The 20,350-nt window shown below is 42.0% G+C and overlaps 1 protein-coding gene across 1 annotated transcript in view; it reads left to right on the top strand.

Annotated features, from left to right (window-relative positions):
* LOC124712195 (odorant receptor Or2-like) overlaps window positions 1–16,326 on the top strand; it is a 28,590-nt gene extending 12,264 nt beyond the window's left edge. The window contains exons 3-5 of the mRNA XM_047242491.1: window positions 8,891–8,992; window positions 15,516–15,671; window positions 16,267–16,326. Of these exons, the coding sequence (XP_047098447.1) occupies window positions 8,891–8,992; window positions 15,516–15,671; window positions 16,267–16,326 (318 nt within the window). The remainder of the gene's footprint in view (window positions 1–8,890; window positions 8,993–15,515; window positions 15,672–16,266) is intronic.
* Window positions 16,327–20,350: the final 4,024 nt, after the last annotated feature.

Consider the following 20,350-nt stretch of genomic DNA (forward strand, 5'->3'; position numbering starts at 1 on the left):
ATTTACAGATTACAAACAGATTACTTACAATTTATATTAAATTAGAAGTGATTACAATTAAGACAAACAAATCAAGAAGCAAATTTACTATAAAATGTAACTGCAGTGACTTTTTGTGAGTATTATGGTGTACATAGGGAACAAAGTACATGTGAGGACTAAATGTATAAAAATAAATATTAGAACAGTGGAAATTACACAGAAAAATGATAGCTAGTTAAAGATACCGTATGACTAACGAAGCTACAACACACTGAAGAGCCAAAGAAACTGGTATACATGCCTAATATCGTGTAGGGCCCCGCGACAAAGCAGAAGTGCCGCAGCACTACGCGGCATGGACTCGACTGATGTCTGAAGTAGTGTTGCAGGGAATTCACACCACGAATCCTAAAGGGCTGTCCACAAATCCAAAACAGTACGAGGGGGTGGAGATCTCTTCTGAACAGAAAGTTGCAGGGCATCCCAGAATTGGTCAATAATGTTCATGTTTGGGGAGTTTGGTGGCCAGCGGAAGTGTTTCAATTCAGAAGAATGTTTCTGGAGCCACTCCGTAGCAATACTGGACGTGTGGGGTCCCGCATTGTCCTGCTGGAATTGCCCAAGTCCGTTGGAATGCACAACGGACATGAATCGATACAGGTGATCAGAAAGGTGCTTACGTAGGTGTTACCTGTCAGATTCGTATCTAGATGTAGCAGGGGTTCCATATCACTCCAACTGCATACGCCCCACACCATTACAGAGCCTCCACCAGCCTGCACAGCCCCCTGCTGATATGCAGGGTCCATGAGTTTGTCTCCATACCTGTACAAATTCATCCACTCGGTATAATAAACAAGACTGTTCTGACCAGGCAACATCTATCAAGTTATCAACAGTCCAATGTCGGTATTGACGGATCCAGGCGAAGCGTAAAGCTTCGTGTCGTGCAGTCATCAAGGGTACACAAGTGGGCCTTCGGGTTCGAAAGCCCATACAATCGATGTTTCGATAAATGTTTCGCACGCTGACACTTGCTGATGGCCCAGCATTGAAATCTGCAGCAATCTGCGGAAAAGTTGCACCTCTGTCACGTTGAACGATTCTCTGCAGTCGTCGTTGGTTCCGTTGTTGCTCGATCTTTTTCGGCCGCACCGATGTCGGAGATTTGATGTTTTCCCGGATTCCTGATATTCACGATACGCTCGCGAAATGCTCTTGCAGGAAAATCCCCACTTCATCGCTACCTTGGAGATGCTGTGTCCGCCGGCCACGGTGGCCAAGCGGTTCTAGGCGCTTCAGTCCGGAACTGCGCGCCTGCTACGTTCGCAGGTTCGAATCCTGCCTCGGGCATGGATGTGTGTGATGTCCTTAGGTTAGTTAGGTTTAAGTAGTTCTAAGTTCTAGGGGACTGATGACCTCAGATGTTAAGTCCTATAGTGCTCAGAGCCCAGATGCTGTGTCCCATCGCTCGTGCTGCCACTATAACACCATGTTCAAAGTCACTTAAATATTGATAATCTGCCAGTGTAATTGTAGTAACCGATGTAACGACTGCGCCAGACACTTGTTGTCTTATACAGGGGTTGACGACCGCAGCTCCGTATTCTGCCTATTTACGTATCTCTGTATACGCATGCCCTTTGCAGTTCAGTGTATTTTATGCACTGTTTCATGTTGGGTTAGTGCCTACATATTGTTATTTTCGGAGGGGGCAGTGTTCAGTTTAAAATGGAAATTAGAACTGATTACCATTGAGACAAACAAATACAGAAAGTATTTGGTTATAAAATGGTACTACAGTGACACAATGTAAATATTAAGGTGTACCCAGAAAACAAAATAAATCTTCAGGGATGGATTTACATAAATAAATATTACAGAAATAGACATTATATTAAAATATGAAAGTAGTTGAAGGTATTGTACGACTAAGCAAGTTGTTATATTTTATGCATTGTTTCATATCGAGCTAGTGTCTGCATGCTGCTATTATCAAAGAGAGTAGTGTTTGTTTTAAACGAGAAAATATGTGAATAACATTTGAAGAAATGCTGAATTAGCTAGCTCGATCTGTTCATTGAAGAGATTTTGTGATGACCTGATTTTATGTACCTATACTTCGCCCTCTTCTACCAAATTCATCGAACTACCTTTCTCAGCTTCAGTGCTTTGTGTTCCGCAATTGGTGAGAGTTGTGTACGTTGCAAATGTCGATTTCGATATGTTGTTCAAACGTATGGCATATATACGCTCTTTGAACTATGGCTCAAAGCTGTTCTCATTTTGTCCTATGTAGTAGGAAATGCAAGTTCAGCAATTGAGTTTGTACAGTATATGACTCATTTATTTTAATGGGACCTTATTATCCCCTAAGTTGTGAACTGCTATATGCTGATATTTGTTGTTTGTGTCGGAGCTTATCTTAATGTTCGTGTTTTAAAGTAGCTTGCATGTTTCGTGGGATATACTCCCTAAGGAAAGAAGTGCAACATTCTTTCTACTGCATATTGTGTTAATCACATGGTTGTCTGATGTGAAGCTTTGTAGTCTGATAGTTTTTGGATTTTTGTGATGTTTTGTCTATCATGAGAGGAATATATCCATTATTTGAGGCTATGGACTTAAGCCTTGGACGCATGATGGGGCCCTTTCAGGGTGAGAGTGAATTAATCACACATTTAATCCTATTGAAACCATATGTAATTGGACTCTATTGGGTCTAGGATTAAGAAATGTGATAGAATAGTATATAATATAGTAGAGAAAGTATGAGAACAGTGTTTCGTTAAGGTTATGTACATGATTGATGAAAGGGGCTTCTCAGGCCGTTGTAATCTATTGCTTTGGCAAGTAATTTTCTTCCAGTCTCTGAATGTTTGTACCCGTGATATTTTTATGCGGGCAATTGTTGCACGTGCCAGATTCAAGCAGCAACAATAATGGACTTCTTGCTTGCTGCTGAAATTGACCTCAGATGTGAAAGCTGTTGGTCTCATAGCTGATATAGGTGATTGTTGTTCTCTCTGTTTTTCTTTCTTGTTACTTTCTCTGACAAAGTAACTGTTTAGACTTTCTTTCTAACCACGGCTCGTTCGTTTCTTACAGTATACGGATTGATATAGTGCTTTTCGAAAAAGACAACCTACCTTTAGTATAAATGTACGTGATCCCAACGTTTCAACAACTACTTCTGAATGGTTGGACGAATGTGAAACTAGTACTGCTTCCGAAGGTGAAATTGATCTTGGATATAGACCAAGTCGGACAGCTCACAATCTGTGAGTGATGAATCTTGGGATGTAAATGATGAGGCTTATCAAGGATAGCGTAGCCTGATAATATAGCGCTGCTTGTAAATTCAAATAATGTAGCAAGCACACCCCAGCCTACTAATGGAATTAATATATCAACCACAATTCAGCTTGAAAATTATTGTAGCAAGTCTAGCCCAAACGGCGAACTTTTCTATCGGACGCTATGGAACTCAGTGGAGCAAACCACCACCTCTATCTATCAGAAAGATCACTCATAATATAATTAAAATTTCTCCAGGTCCTGTAAGGGGAATAAATACACAAACACCAAAAGATGCTTGAAGTTACATCACCATAAATAATATTGTGAATGAAATAGTTCGTTGCACAAATCTGGAAGGACGGCGCTCAGCAGCTATTTAAGGTAAAATATGGCGCAATGTCACAAATGAGGAAATTAATGCATTTTTTGGAATTCTTCTAATAGCTGACAGTTGCGGAAGATGGAATATTCCTGTGTGGGAATTTTTTTACAACTCTACTGAAAACCCTGTTTTCATGGCCATTTTTTCTATAAATAGGTTTGAAGAAATAAGCAGAGTTATAAGGCTCGACAACAGACAAGCTAGGAGACAAGATGATAGTATGGCAGTTTTTCGCAGTGTGTGGGAACTGCTCATAAACAACTCCAATTAAAATTTCATCTAGGAGAGAACTCCACAATAGATGAGCGGCTAATGTCTCTCAGAGACCGTTGCAGTTTTCTACAATTTATTTCAAGCAACCCAAGAAAATATAGAATACAGAGATTGTGCCTCAGCGACTCTTTGACACCATACGCTACAGGCGGTCTAGACCAGAAATGATTTTATTTTATAACAAAATAAAATCAGGTGCCGATTCTCTATACCAAAAGATACATTCCTACGCTTTTTAAAGACAGACAAGGAAATAGGCATTTGATGTGTGGACTAATGTAGCGGATGCTGCACTTTTGAAATCTTTCTGTTTATATAAAAACCAACATCCGGAAAATCACGTAAAAGGAGGATTTTATTGAAAGACTTGGTCCTATAACTTATTCGACGACGTATGGATTCCAGAGCGAAAACTCCATATTTGAAAAGAAATATCTTACAGGCATTGCCTACATGTGGCCCCAGGAAACGGATATCATCCGTCAAAGAAAAATGTGCAGGTGAAGATGTTTTTTGTGTCCACGTGAACTGGAAAGGAATATTTCGCAATGTTGTTCAAAATAATCCAACAATGTATACGATGAACATAGTATGCTTGTTTGCGAATATTGTCTCCAGTAATCTGTAGACCTTTGTGAAAGGCAGTGTAGTACAATTTTTGTTGTGCCTGTGTAATACGCAGATTGACCATTTTTTCTTTCTATTTCGTATTTGGATGCTCTAGGCATAGCTGCATATTGATTTGCATTGTGCGTGTCCATTTCCTAGCTTATATAAATACTAATATAAGTTATTGTATGCCAAAATAATAGAATTAGGAAAAATTAAATTGAAAATTATTGCACTGAAATTAATGTCCGAACGTTTTCTTTAATGTTTTCCTAATTTAAACTAACTACATATATGTTTTATTAGTCTGTATTGCCCACTAATGGGCGGAGAGCTGACTCATCCTTACATACCTTCAGTAGGGCGTACAGTATTGGCGAGACTGCATGGCGGAAATCCTTAATGGCTTTTGTCAAAACAGAACTGTTCCTTAGAGGGCGTTTTATGTGCATTTCCCCAATCGGGTCCTCTCTTACCTTCTGATTAGCAGGGTCATCGAGCAACGTCTTCATCTTTCTGTTGTATTCAGCTCATGAGAGAAGGGCGTTGGCGTTAACATTGTCGGTAAGTATAATGATGAGGACTTTGTCCGTTCTCTAGTTTCGCATAGCTTTCCTTTCTGCGGAACTGATATTAAACTTTTTCAGTGCGGTTCGAAATAAAATTCAGCAGACTACCCGCCTAATCTCTCTCCAACGTCACTGGGAAGTTTCTAAATTGCATGTTCAGTTCTGTCTATCACTGATTGGATTGGAACACGGTGTCTCGAGACGGTGCGTTTTCTTCTTTCAGTTGGGCCTTGAGATGAGTATACTTGACATTTGGAGAACCTTGGCTTGTTATTTAGCGCAATCAGCTAGCGCCCAGGTGGCGCCGTCTTACCTAATCCAAGGATACAGCTGAGAGTTTCAAAGGACCCATTAGATGCAGTGATAGTAATTTCATGGACTCAATGTGCAGCCCTCGTCGTTTAACGTACCGTCCTCTTACTAGGGCTGCACTTGACCGTCGCGTAATTCTAACAGCGCCACAGAGTTAATATGATATTGCAAATGTTGGGACGGTTTGCTTTGCACGGCATCTCAATACAAAGGCCATTGTGCACTGCAATCTACCCCTCCTGCATGAAGGGTCTCACACCAGTGTGTGAAATTTTATATTCTGCAATCATGCCGAACCGTGCAAGAGCGTTATGTTGAACAGTATCGTCATACATGCCTGTGACAACCTGATAAACCAGCCATAGTGGAGCACTGCTTGTAGATGGGGAATCGCAAGTTTTATGAGAAGACAGAGGTTTCATCTTCGGTGTCACCTTTCTTAACGAGATCCGCACGGCGGGCAGTCTTATCAACAGGGATGCAGGTTTTCAATTAAGCGCCGCCTGGATCCAGCACTGGCTGCTATTAAATTAAAACAGGAGAAGCAAGGACTTCCGATTCATGACCCGACGCAACGCACAGCTGAGATTTAATTTACCTTTTAACCACAGGAGCGTCTGGCAGCACATTCACTGCCCACAGTGCAGAAGCGAAAGGCCTTCCTGCGGGCCTCGCGGGGTAGTCGCCCGGTCTAGGGCGTCATCCCCCGTCGTAGGTTCAAGTCCTCCCTCGGGAATGGGTATTGTGTTGTCCTTAGCGTAAGTTAGTCCAAGGTAGTTTAAGTAGTGTGTAAGACTAGGGACCGATGACCCTAGCAGTTTGGTCTCTTAGCAGTTCACACACATTTGAACATTTTGAACCTTCCTGCGGCACTCGGTAGGGGGGAAATAGGAGCGCCGCTTTAGTGTCTTCCCGAGATCGCTTATTCCCTGCTTCTGGCATGATAAAATTCAGCGCCACAGCGCGTATATTATGAGCAGCGTCTCGCAGTGACAACGGTAAGTACCACCACCTGAAGATATGAAACAGTAGCATCGACGAAATATTGTAATATTTGCAACAATATGTTCTGGCGGCAAACCCGAGAAGTATATTGGCAGCACATCCGTCGGGAAACCCTGAAAAATCACTGGACGCGATTTACCTGGCGGTTGCCATACAGCTGAGATTTCTATCACAGCAGGGGTTTCCCTGCGTCGTGTCAAGTCCTGCAGCCGAGCGCTGCTTTAGCAGACGCCATGATGATGCGCGCAGTGCGCACCTTGTGGTACAAAGGAACAGTACTGGTAGATACGGGGCCCGCTCAAGAAATATAGAGGTGGACAATGTCGAGATGTATGACGTATTTGAAAGTACGCCCCCTAGATGCAGAAAAACACGAAAGCATTTACCAGAAGAGTGCATTTGTGATGTGCTGGCTGAAAAATTTTTCACGAAGATAGCATCTCTCTGTGTTGTTTGTAAAGCAGTTGCCACTTTGGGCTCTGCTTTCTTTTCGGTTTTGTGAGGGCGGAAGGTGCCAGTGCAGCACTGAGCCTGCAGATGTTTTGATTGCCCATTTCTCCGTGCATTGAATTGGTGTCAATTGGTGTATTCAGAGAAACCCATGAGTGGGTGATGTAACTGTTATTAGCTTCTCCGTGTCAGGATGAATCTGACTCCATAATTGCACAATTAATGAAGATCCGCTTCAGCTGCTTTTTTAGAGCTTAATTATGTTCACACGATCGGTTTCATTTGATGTTCTATTTCTGCACCAAACCTTTCAGATACACTTCATGATGCCCCAGTATAAAAGCCGAAACCTGTCGTGTGAACTTAATTAAGTCGTAAAAAACAACGGGAAAGGCTTTTCATTAAGCTGTAAACCTGTTATTAAACTTTCCATTGGAAAGAAGTTTTGGAACTAGCCGTCCGACTGATGGAGGAAGGTGCACGAAATCACAATACCGAACGTTGGAGATCAAGAGATGTGGTTAGCACTGCTGCCTCCAGATCACGGGGGCCCGGATTCGATTTCCGGTCGGGTCGGAGATTATCTTCGCCCGGGGTATGGGTGTTTGTACTGACAATTTCATAATCATTCATGAAAATTGCGAGACTGGAATGTGAAAAGTTTTGGGAATTTGTACGGGCGCTGGTAAGTTGCAGAGGCGGAAGGGTCTTGAAGACGAGGGAGACCTGACCACTCCGAATTTTATTTTTGGGGCACATCCGGATGCAGCAACGCTCTTCTTCCACAACTATAAGATCTATCTGCCGCATGTGGTTTCGATACTTTGAGGAAATTTAAGCGTCATCCACAAATGTAAATGTCAGTATGGCTAACCAGTGCTCAGTTGAGCATAGTACGGTGTCTGGGGCAGTATACAACGTCACAGCCACGTTCGTGTAGTCACTCTCTGAAGTAACAACTAATGGTAAATTCTGTGGTCTTCTTTAAAATCCAATGTGGTATTATCCATTTGGTGGCCTATTACTAGCACAGTCTCACCAAACGTATATTGTACTAATAAACTATATCACCGTCTGTATGTTGTATAATCACATCATCCCTTCAGGCTTTTGTTATCAAATTCTTGTGCCTTGTAAGATCTTATGTGAACACACGCTGAGTAAAACATTGCGGAAATTTCACTTGATCAGGAATTTGAATAATGCGTTTAGAAAATGTGTCAATTTTCGTGTTATGGGTTGCAAATATAGAGGTGCCGACGCCATGACACAGTTATTTTGGCATCGTTTAAATAAGTGATATGTATTAACTGATAAGTGTTCCTGTTAATAGGAGCTCTCTGGCTGACGTAGCACCTAGCGGTCTAAACTATTTTACCAAATTGTGGTTCGAGCGAGGTGGTGCTGTGGCTAGCACACTGGACTCGCGTTCGGGAGGAAGACGGTTCAATCCCGCGTCCATCCATCCTGATTTTGGTTTTCCGTGATTTCCCTAAATCACTCCAGGCAAATGCCGGGATGGTTCCTTTGAAAGGGCACGGCCGACTTCCTTCCCCGTCCTTCCCTAATCCGATGAGAGCGATGACCTCGCTGTCTGGTCTCCTCCCCCAAACAACACACACCAACACCAAATTGTGGTTCGGAGATCGGCTGGTATTTTTTGAGATATCCATTAAACTTTAATAAGTAGCTAGAGTTTGAGAAACAAAGTTATGTGGTAACATGAGTCATATTTTATACAACAAAAACAAGCACAATAAAATTGATGGAACAGTGATTAGTGATTAACTCTTGTTTGGATCAACACCATTTTACTACTACGATGGTCTCAGACGTATCCGGTATAAAAAGAGTCATAATATAGGCATCGGCTAAGGAGGAAACGAAAACGATGAAGCTACCATGGCGAAAACTTACTACAGCGTAGAATTGTGGACGACTTGGCCTCGTGAAACTCTTCTTAAGCAAACATTTGGGCCAGTGATCAACATATTCCTTTTATTCACAGGGTGAGGACATTAGTGCTGCGCTGAAGTGCGCTTCTTACTTTCCAATTCCAGGAGGGCAGGTCTACCTCTACTGCTGGGCAGCTAACAGCGTGACCGAAAACGTGAGTATCACGCCACACTTTGAATGGGAAAACGCTGTTCTTGTTAACCACGTCTCGAATCTCGTACTCTCTGCTTCAATTCACTTTTTTCCATGTGTTGTGGCATACTGATGACGTCCTCTTTATAATCGGGTGACACCACTCGAAAAACTGCAATCCCTAAGCGGCAGGAGTTCTCTCACTCAACAAGAAAGTAGTATCCACTGCACTGTTTATTATTCGTTTTTAAGCAATACCAAAATTTCTCTTATTCTGCGCCCATTTACTGTGTAAACTCACAGCCACTATGGAGCCACTGCGGAAGATATTCGCCTCTTACTGTGAGCGAACACGACAAGTAGAACACTTTGCTCGTGTCTCCGTAGCCTTAGTATCTACTTGGACTCGTATTCCAGGTGACTCAGGACCCTTACCTGTCTCCTCTCACTTCAGCTAGCGACACACATGGGTGAGGCCTGCGAACGATTATGAGAATAATAAGTACATCTTCATGGCTGCATTTTGGTTGCTGATAACAAGAGTCCTCAACAACCACTGCCATGTGTTTCATGACTGACACGTTGCCAGATCCTCTGTTTTTTGTTTTGTTTTTTTGTATTTCGTTAGTAATAAAGTGTAGCAAGAAATTAGAAACTACTATGTCCCAGCAGAAATTGACAGTATTCAGCTATATGACAAGAATGATCACTCGAAGCAAAAGTTTGGGGAACAAGGACACTAACTGGCATAACTTAAGAGATACGAGCACTTAATGAGTATAAGAGATTTGTCTCACACAGTCGAAGATAAGCAAGGACTCATATCTCTTAAAATTATGCAATTTAGAGTTCATATCTACTGTAGTTTTCTCTGGTCTGTGATTCATGATACCTCCTCGAAGAATATGGAAACCAATGAGCTTGTAATAGAAGAGATGTTTTTCACAGCATCGAAGACGAACAAGCTCTCACAGCCCTTAAGGTATTCATTTCAGTGCCCCTGTTCACTAGACTTATTTGCTTCCATTGATCGTTCCTGGCATAAACCTCAATACTGAACATTCCTGCTGGGAAATCCCTATGTGGACTGAACATATGTAATGAACATAATTCGTTCTCTTCAAATTTTCTAAACCGTTTCACTAACACTGAGGAGGAAATTGAAAGCTGATCACTGGTAACAGCTTATGTTCTAGAGGTGTGGCCGTTGACGCGCTACTCGACATCAGTGGACAGATATAGCATGTCACTGACCTTAATGATTTGTCATAACATTAAGAATAACATTTTTATAATATTCTCCATATTTGGAGAGCGCTGCTACTCCTAAGTATGATGAATAACTACTCCAATTGCTAACTATTTCCTTATTTACTCCATGACCGGCTTCATCTTCACACTGAAAACATACGCTAGTGGAACAGACCACCGACATTTTAAATGCAATCAAGTGTTGTACATAAAAAACAGTGAATACTTAAAAACGTTAGGTAGCTGAAACGCAGAAGGCCCCACAAGAAATAACTTCAAGATTACACGTATACACCGTAGGAACAGAAAAAAATCAAATGGTCACGAATGTAAAAATCGTACAAATTTAAAGTAATAGCACGTTTTACCGTTATAAAGAGTTACATTTGATAAATTCGAAATTTTAAACTGCGTTCTTTACCGAAGAAAAACTAAAGGTAGCTGTTTGAATTTAGTGAACTTCTAACATGTTTGTAGTGCACTGTGTGTCCAAGTCAAGCATAAAGTCCTCTACCGAGAGTTGACAAAGTTAGAACACAGGGAACCATAGAGGCACCTTGTTCGCCATGGTCGCTACGTGAACTGCTTACATGGTAATAACGCGTTTGTTAAAACCTGAGCGCAGCTGCAAAATTGCAGAAAGACTTTAAAGGAAGCTATCAAGCACGTCTAGGTGTAGCATCCCTGATTTTGGGTTCGAACCACATCACTGCAAAAATCATCAGCAATGGCGGCCAAAAACTTCCGGCATAAGAAGTCATCCTTGCCTTGCAAACCATCTTGTCAAAGAGGGCGGAGGGGCGGACTGTGATTCAGGGCACTCTCTTGCTCTTGGGATGAGTAACTATCCTGAAAGGCAGAAGAATCAGCAATGAACAATGGCACGACGATGAAATGGAAACCACAGGAATATATAGCCTGCAACTGAAAAAAGTTTTATCATAATCTCGCTATTCGCAAAAAGATTCCAAATTAGTCCCCCATTCAGACCTCCAGAAGGTGACAGTCCAACGAGAGGTGACCATGAGAAAAAGATTGAATGACGAACGAAAGGGTAACGTTCTACAGCATAGGAGTAGAATGTCGGAAGCTTGGAACGTGGTAGCAAAGACAGAACATCTTATAAGGGGAATGTTGAGGCTCAGCCTAGATCTAGTGAGAGTCAATGAAGTGGAAAAGAAAGACAAGGATTTCTGGTCAGACGAGTTTAGGCTACCAACAACGGCAGCAGGAAACATTACAACGGGAGTAGGATTCGTTATGAATAGGAACGTAAGTCAAAGCGTGACTCATTGTTAACAGCTCTGTGATAGCAGGACCGACAGCAAACCATCACCGACAACTTTATTTCAGGTGTGAATGGAGACGTCGCAAGCCGAAGTGGAAGAGATAAGTTATATGAGTATACTGAGTGGGTAATTCATTACGTAAAAGGAAATAAAAATGTAATATTCATGGGTGACTGGGATATAGTTGTGAGAGAGGGAGCAGGAGAAAGGATTACGGGAGAGTATGGGCTTGGTAGTACGAATGAGGGGATACAAAGCCTAATTGAGTTCAGCAATAAATTTCAGCTAGTAATAGCGAATACTCTGTTTAAGATTCACAAGAGGCGTAGATATACTTCCAAAAGATCAGGAGATACGGGATTACATCGTGGCCAGGCCGAAATTACGAAACCAGATACTGGACTGTAAGGCGTACCCATAAGCAGATCTAAGCTCAGGTCACAATTTAGTAATGATGAACAGTAGAGTGCAATTGAAGTGACCAGTCAGGAAAATCAGTGCACAAAGAACTAGAACACGGAAGTACCAAGGAAAGATGGGATAAAGTTGAAGTTCTCTTAGGCTTTAGACACTGCGACAATGAAGAGCTCAGTGGTCAGTTGAGCTGAAGACGAATGGACGCCTCTAAAAACGCCAGTCACTGAAGTTGGAAAGAAAACGATACAGGGAAGTTAACCGTGAAGAAACCATGGGTAACAGAACAAACAATTCAGTTGATCGACGGAAGAAATAAGTACAAAAATGTTCAGGAGAAACTGGCATACGGAAGACAAATCGCTTACGAATGAAATAAATAGAAGTGCAGGGAAATTAAAGCGAAACAGTTACATAAAAAATGTGAAGAAATCAAAAAAGAAATGACTGTCGGTAGGAGCGACTCAGAATATAGAAAATTCAAAACAGCCTTCGGTGAAATTAAAAGCAAGGGCAGTAACATTAAAAGTGGAAAGAAATTTCATTATTAAATGCAAAGGAGACAGCGGATGGATGGAAAAAAGTGCTTTTAAGACCTGTGTGGAGGATGCGTTGGCTGATGATGTGATAGAAGAGGAAATACCACTCGAGAAAAAGGGGATCCAGTTTTAAAAACAAAATTTAAAAGAATTTTAGAAAGCTTAAGACGAAATAAGGCAGAAGGGTTGGACAACATTCCATCGAAATTTCTAAAATGTCTGGGAGTACCGGCCATAAAACGACTATTCGTGCTTGTGTGTAGAATGAATGTGTAAAACAGGCGACATATCATCAGACTTTCGGGGGAACGTCATCCACAGAGTTCCGAAGATAGAAGAGCTGAAAAGTGCGAGAATCATCGCACAATCAGCTTAAAAGTTAATGAATCCAAGGTGGTGAATGATGTATGGAAAAGAAAATTGGGGATATGTTAGGAGACTATTAGTTCGGTTTTAGAAAAAAGCAGAGGCACCAGAGAGGCGGTTCTGTCGTTGAGGCTGCTGATGGAAGCAAGACTGAAGAAAAATCAAGACACGATCGTAGAATATGTCGACCTGGAAAGAGCGTTCGACAATGTAATGTGGTGCAAAACATTCGAAATCCTTATGAAAGCAGGAATAAGCTGTAAGGAATGATGGGTGATACATAATATATACAAGAGCGAAGAGGGAAAGATAAGAGTAGACGGCTAATAAGGAAGTGATCGTGTTAAAAAGGGGCAAGACAGGGTCGATATCTTTCGCTCTAGTGTTCAATCCGTACTTCGAAGGAGCAATAACGGAAATAAATGCAAAATTTAGGATTGGGATTAAATTCAAGGTGAAAAGATGTCAGTGATAAATTTGGCTGTTGATATTGCTATTCTCAGTGAGTATGAAAGAGAACTACAGAATCTTTTGAATGGAATGAATTCTAATTGGTACAGAATATAGATCGAGAGTAAATCGAGTAAATACGAAAGTAATGAGAAGTAGCAGAAATAAGAACAACGAGAAACTTAACATCAAAATTGGTGATTGCGAATTAGATGAAGTTAACGAATTCTACTACATAGGCAGCAAAATAACGCACGATGGACGAAAGAAGGAGGATGTAAAAGCAGACTACAGGTAGCAAAAAGGGCATTTCTGGCTAAGAGAAGTCTACTAGTATCACGCATAGGCCTTAATTTGAGGAAGAAATTTCTGAGAATATGTTTGGAGAGCATCACTGTATGGTAGTGAAACGTAGGCTGTGGGAAAACCGGAACAGAAGAGAACGGATGGTGCTACAGAAGAATGTTGAAAATTAGGTGGATTGAGGACGTAAGGAATGAGGATTCTCCACAGAATCGGCGAGAAAAAGAATACATGAAAAATACTGACAAGAAGAAAGAATGGGATAATAGGAGGTATGTGAAATAATCGGGGAAAACCTTCTGTGGTATAGAGGTAGCTGTAGAGGGGAAAAAATATAGGGAAAGACCGTATGGAACACATCCTGCAAACACACCGAAGAGCCAAAGAAACTGGTATACCTGCCTAATATCGTTTAGGCCTCCTGCGAGCACGCGGAAGTGGCACAACACGACGTGGCATGGTCTCGACTAATGACTGAAGTAGTGCTGCAGCGAATTGATACCATTACTCCTGCAGGACTGTCCATGAATCCATAGGTGTACGAGGGGGTGGAGACCTCTTCTGAACAACACGTTGCAATGCATCCCAGAAATGCTTAATAATGTTCATGTCTGGGGAGTTTCGTAGCTAGCGGAAGTGTTTAAACTCAGAACAATGTTCCTGGAGCCACTCTGTAGCAATTCTGGACGTGTGGTGAGTCGCATTGTCCTGCTGTAATTGACCAAGTCCGTCGGAATGCACAATGGACATGAATGGATGCTTACGTGCGTGTCACCTGTCAGAGTCGTGTCTAGACGTTTCATGGGTCCCATTTCACCCCAAGTGCATACGCCCCATGCCATTACAGAACCTCCAAGCCTCCACCACGTTGTACAGTCCCCTGCTGACGTGCAGGGTCCAAGGGTTCATGAAGTTGTCTCCATACCCGTACTCGTCCGTCTGCTCGATACAATTTGAAACGAGACTCGTCCGACTAGGCAACATGTTTCCAGTTAACAACATTCCAGTGTCAATGATGACGGGCACAGGTGAAGCCTAAAGCTTTGTGTCGTGCAGTCGCGAGTGGAACCTCGCCTCCGAAAGCCCATATTGATAATGTTTAGTTGAATGGCTCACGTGTGACGATTACATCTGAGATGAGCAGCAAAGGCGAATATATTTCCTAAGCTTTTCGTTTTTTATTCTGTGTGTTCCCTGTATCGTGTCTTAAACTTACTTCCCGTTTGATCCTTGCCGCTAGCCTTAGAATCAGAACAGTAAATTTTGTGTATGCCATAGCTCTGTTTGTGTTAATTTTCTGCCGGCCGGAGTGGCCGTGCGGTTCTAGGCGCTACAGTTTGGAACCATGAGACCGCTACGGTCGCAGGTTCGAATCCTGCCCCGGGCATGGATGTGTGTGATGTCCTTAGGTTAGTTAGGTTTAAGTAGTTCTAAGTTCTAGGGGACTGATGACCTCAGCAGTTGAGTCTCATAGTGCTCAGAGCCATTTGAACCATTTTGTTAATGTTCTGTGTTATAACACGTAGCAGTGAAGCTTGTGAGTTTTACACGACGAGAACATTCTGTTTTCTAAAATATTTCTGAGTTAATATGAGACCAAGTCGTAAAAGAGGAATTGATGCAAATTGTAACATGGTGCACAGTATCAAACAAATATCCCTTGTATGATTATTCAGAGCGATCGTTTACACTTACAATGCAATTTTCAGATTCCAGTAGAAAATAGCTTCCATATAAACTCTGAAACCATAAATGAAATAACATGAAGAACTTCTTAGCATCTTTAGTTGTTATTCATCAGAACAAAGACATATTTATACGAGCCTTATTACTTCCTCTAAAGTGTGCTAGTTTGGTGAAACTAATGCTCTGAGCTTCTGTTGATCCTGCTTGTTATGAACACTACAACCGTTTTATTTATTTGTGTTCACAGGGAGAGTCGGTTTCCACGGCGGCTTACAGCTGCCCCTGGGTGGAGTGCAGCGCGAGATTCAAGCACGCTCTGAGAATCCTCATCGTCCGCGCACAGAAACCGCTGGTTCTCACCGCTGGACACCTCTACCCCATCAACAGAGGTGCCTTTCTCTCGGTACGCAAATAACACGGAAGCGATTTTCATTACCCCTAAAGAGACGATGCAGTTACATTTACACCCATTAAACGGAAGTCCAAAATTAATATTTATCGAGAGAACAGGAAAACTTAAAGTTGAGTAAGAGCTGTGAATGGCCAATATTTTCTGCTATCTGTGTAGCTAAGGAATATTTCATGATTTGAAGTGACAACCAGAAGAAGTGCATCAGATTCAAAGAGGAACTGAGGTGTCTATAGACAGACGGTAAGTGTGACATTTCAGAATAACAGTTTTTCCAAACCTGCTCTTCGAGGATAATGATATCCGGTCCTACGTTGGACGAGCCTCACAGTGCCATTACCCCACAATTTGGAGTGTATAGCGACATCTCCAGACCCGAATTCTTCATAATATGTCAGGGATGCTCTGAAGGTAACGAACTGCAGGTATCCTGAATGCGAATCCCTAAATAATTTTATGGCCACAGACCACAGCAAATAATTTATGTGATTTTAATGTATCTCACCTCTTACACTGCAATATACGTGTTAACAGCCCTGCCGCGAAAAATACGCAAAAGATTTTTTTTTTTTTTTTTTTTTTTTTTTAGGTGGAAAAACATTCAGGCACTGTTCTCTTCCATCCTAAACGTCTGTTGAACCATGAATGACTGCTTATATACTGGTATGATCTTCAAAGTTCACAATTTATACATGTTAAAAGCTACACACAACCTCATTTGTTTTGCCTGTGAGTGAATGGAACGTAATGACACCGGTACTAATGCTCCGCAAATATCAAACTTTCTTTTTTTTAATTTGACCCATCAACGAATATCAACGCGAGTTATTTCCGTTAACGAAATATGCAGTGGTAGGAAAGTCTACACAGCGCAACGGAACATAGAAAGCGACCTTCAACTTAAATTAAAGGACGGCCAATTGCTGCCAAGATCTTCAGTTGCCTTGATATAACGTAACAGTGTAAGTGAACCTCTTCTATTAGTAAAGATGCGTTCTATTCAGATGTAACTGCACACTGTGTGTTCTAAAATTCAACAACAGGAAATTGATGCATTGAAATGCAAACACTCGAAAAATTTGTTGATGCAGCACGTTTGTTGAAGTTCTCAGCACATATTGTATTTAGGTGACGTTACACATAAAACAGCCCGACCGGCTAGCCGCGCGGTCTAACGCGCTGCTTTGCGAACGGGAAGGCGTGCCGGTCGCCGCCACGAATCCGCCCGGCGGATCAGTAGACAATATTTATTCTACCACACAAACATCTTGGTTTACACTCGTCTGGTATGAGACGTTCCCGGGGGGGGAGGGGGCGGGGGGCACTGGGGGCCGAACCACACAATAACCCTGGGTTCAGTATGGGGCGACGGTGGGGTGGGTGGACAAGTGTAGTCTGCTGTGGGTTTGTGAACCACTGAAGGCTATGATGGCGGGACGAAGCCTCTCCCTGGGTTCGGTGTGGGGCGACGGTGTCTGCTGAAGGCAGTCCATATTAAATATGTTGTGGTATTCCCTGATACTAGTGTAAAACAACGATAAATGAAATCATGCGCAAATGACCATAAAATTTCGTAGAATTGAAAAATGATCACTTCATGTGCACAGTAATTCGTGGAAAGTTTGAAATTTACTGCAATTATTCGTACTTACAAACAACTTAGCCGGCCGGTGTGGCCGTGCGGTTCTAGGCGCTTCAGCCTGGAACCGCGTGACCGCTACGGTCGCAGGTTCGAATTCTGCCCCGGGCATGGATGTGTGTGATGTCCGTAGGTTAGTTAGATTTAATTAGTTATAAGTTCTAGGCGACTGATGACCTCAGAATTTCAGTCGCATAGTGCCCGGAGCCATTTTTGTACAAGCAACATACAAAACTCTCCTCTAAGGGACCAGGTGTATGAATGCGACCATAAGAAAAAAAAATATATAACTGCACATGCTTTTCAATCTCCGTAGTAATATTTAGAGAACGTAACATGAAAGACGACCTATTTTATCCGATGAATCAAGGAAAAATAGATCTTGATCCTCGCATATTCAAACAAAGACGTGATCCGATCGATGTGCTAACGTTGCTCACATGGATATACAATCGCAGAAGCAAGTCTCACAGATGCACCCTAAAATCATGAAAACTGAAATACGCCAATGCAAAACAAGCAAGCACCGATCTCACCAATAATGCTGGACGCTGCAGCTTAAAAGTGCCCATCAAAATAATACAAAGACAAATGTCTGACCTGCACAAATCGCCGGCAGACGATAAGATCCTGACAGCTTCAGGCGGAGACCAAAAGAAGACTGGCTGCCTGACTACATGGCCCTATCGACCTTGAACCTTGGCCCCAAGCGGACTGACTGAATGACTAGTCTCCTCACTCAAGATACGGTGTGAAGACGTGCTTTTGCACTACTCCGCCAAAGATAAGATTTCGCTAGGAGAGTGAAACTTGCACCATACAGACTTTGGGTCAAATGACTAATTCGTAACTAGCACAATGTTACATTATGTTTTGAAAATTTGACGGAAAAAGCATGACAAGTTTATAAGAACGCAAAAACTACAAGACTGGCAAAATTTTACATAAACTCGAAATTGAACGCGATCTTCAATGCTAGATACTTTTAATCTTCTGCACAACGAATCTGTATCAGTAATTCTGTAGAAAACCCAAAGAGATTCTTGTCATAACTGAAGTACACAAATGGCAAGACGCAGTCAATACATTCAGTGAAAAATACCAATGGCAATGCTACTGATGACAGTACAACTATAGCAGATTTAACGAACGTGGCTTTCCGAAATTCCTTCATCAAAGATGACGAAGTAAATTTCCAGAATTTAAGGAAAGACATCTTCCAACATGACTAGCTTTGGAGTAGCTACCCTCGGTGGAGCGAAGCAGCTTAAATCACTTAATAAATGAAAGTACTCCGGTCAACATTGCATAACAGTTATTTGTCTTTCAAAGTCCGCTGATACAACTGCTCATTACTTAGCAACCATGTACAACTTTCGCTAGTTAAAGATGCCTACTCACTTAAAGACTGGAAATTTGCACAGTTCATACCGATACTCAGTAAAGGAAATAGGACTGATCTGCTGAATTACAGACTCATATTACTAACGCCGATTTGCACTAGCATGCTGGAATATATACATTTTTCGAGCATTATGAATTACCTCGAAAAAAAAACAATTTATTTACAAATAGCCAACACCGATTCGGAAAGTTTCGTTCTTGTGAAACACAACTAGCTCTTTATTCTCACGAAGTAATCAGTGCTTTTGATATGGGGTATTAGACTGATTGCAAATTTTTAGATTACCAGAAGGCTTTTGACACCGTTCCTTCCAAGCGACTTCTAATCAGATTGAGTGCCCCGTGGAGTTTCGTCTCAGTTGTGTGACTGGATTTGTGATTTCAGAAAGGTCACATTTCAGAACAACTGACGGAAATCTATCGAGTAAAACGGACGCAAAATCTGGCGTTCACGAAAAAATTATTTCAGGCCCTCTGCTGTTCTTGATCTAGATAAAATGAGCATCCCTCTGTGACTGTCTGTAGATGATGCTGTCATTTACCACCTGATGAATTCATCATATGATCAAAACCAATTGGAAAACGATTTGGGCAAGATATCTGTATGGCGAGAAATTGGCAAACGATTCTAAATAATGAAAAACGTGGCTTCATACACACAAGAACTACAAGGAATTTGCTTGAACTTCAGTTATAGTGATAAATCACACAAAAGTGAATTTTATTCATAGTGGATGCTGTTGAACTCCCTGACTGTTCCTTTATAGGGTGTGGAGAACCTTCCACTACCAGTCACAATAAAAGGTTATTTATTCGTCACATGACCGGTTTCGGGCTTGTACCCAACCTCAGGTGTTTATACATGCACCTACATGCTTATATTGCTGTAGATCACTGTTTGAATACAAATAAAATTATTTGCTGGTGACTAAACAGATACAAGTGGAACAGTTGTAAGTGGCAAGACTTACAAAAATGGTTCAAATGGCTCTGAGCACTATGGGACTCAAATGCTGAAGTCATTAGTCCCCTAGAACTTAGAACTAGTTAAACCTAACTAACCTAAGGACATCACAAACATCCATGCCCGAGGCAGGATTCGAACCTGCGACCGTAGCGGTCTTGCTGTTCCAGACTGCAGCGCCTTTAACCACACGGCCACTTCTGACGGCCAAGACTTACATAAAGATGAAGTATTGTTATTATAATTATGCTGTGTTGGGAGTTTTTCCATTCAGTTGCACATCTGTCACTATTGTCACGTCCAGCTTTCAGTTTTTTAAAATTTAGTTCTCGTGATATACGAGGATTTTCCGTAAAATAAGGTTCCCATGGCGCTACAGTCCTGAAAAGCGCCGTTACGGTGGATCCCGCGATTCTGTAGTGTACCTTGGTATCCCCATTCCAAGTCCCCTCCTTAGCGAGCTGCCTGCGGAGCTCAGTCTTGGCTTGGCAGCCGTACGTCATGGATCTCCCCCTAGCTTCGCCAGGTGTGAGGTGCGCTCGATGATCCGTTTCCTGTCGGCAAAAAACCTTGCGCCGGCAGAAATCCATTCCCAGCTATGCGAAATCTATGGAGACAAGTGTATGAGCGTACAACACCTACGCAAATGGTGCAGACAGTTCAAGA

Source organism: Schistocerca piceifrons, chromosome 8 (assembly GCF_021461385.2).
Source record: "Schistocerca piceifrons isolate TAMUIC-IGC-003096 chromosome 8, iqSchPice1.1, whole genome shotgun sequence".
NCBI classification, from domain to species: domain Eukaryota; kingdom Metazoa; phylum Arthropoda; class Insecta; order Orthoptera; family Acrididae; genus Schistocerca; species Schistocerca piceifrons.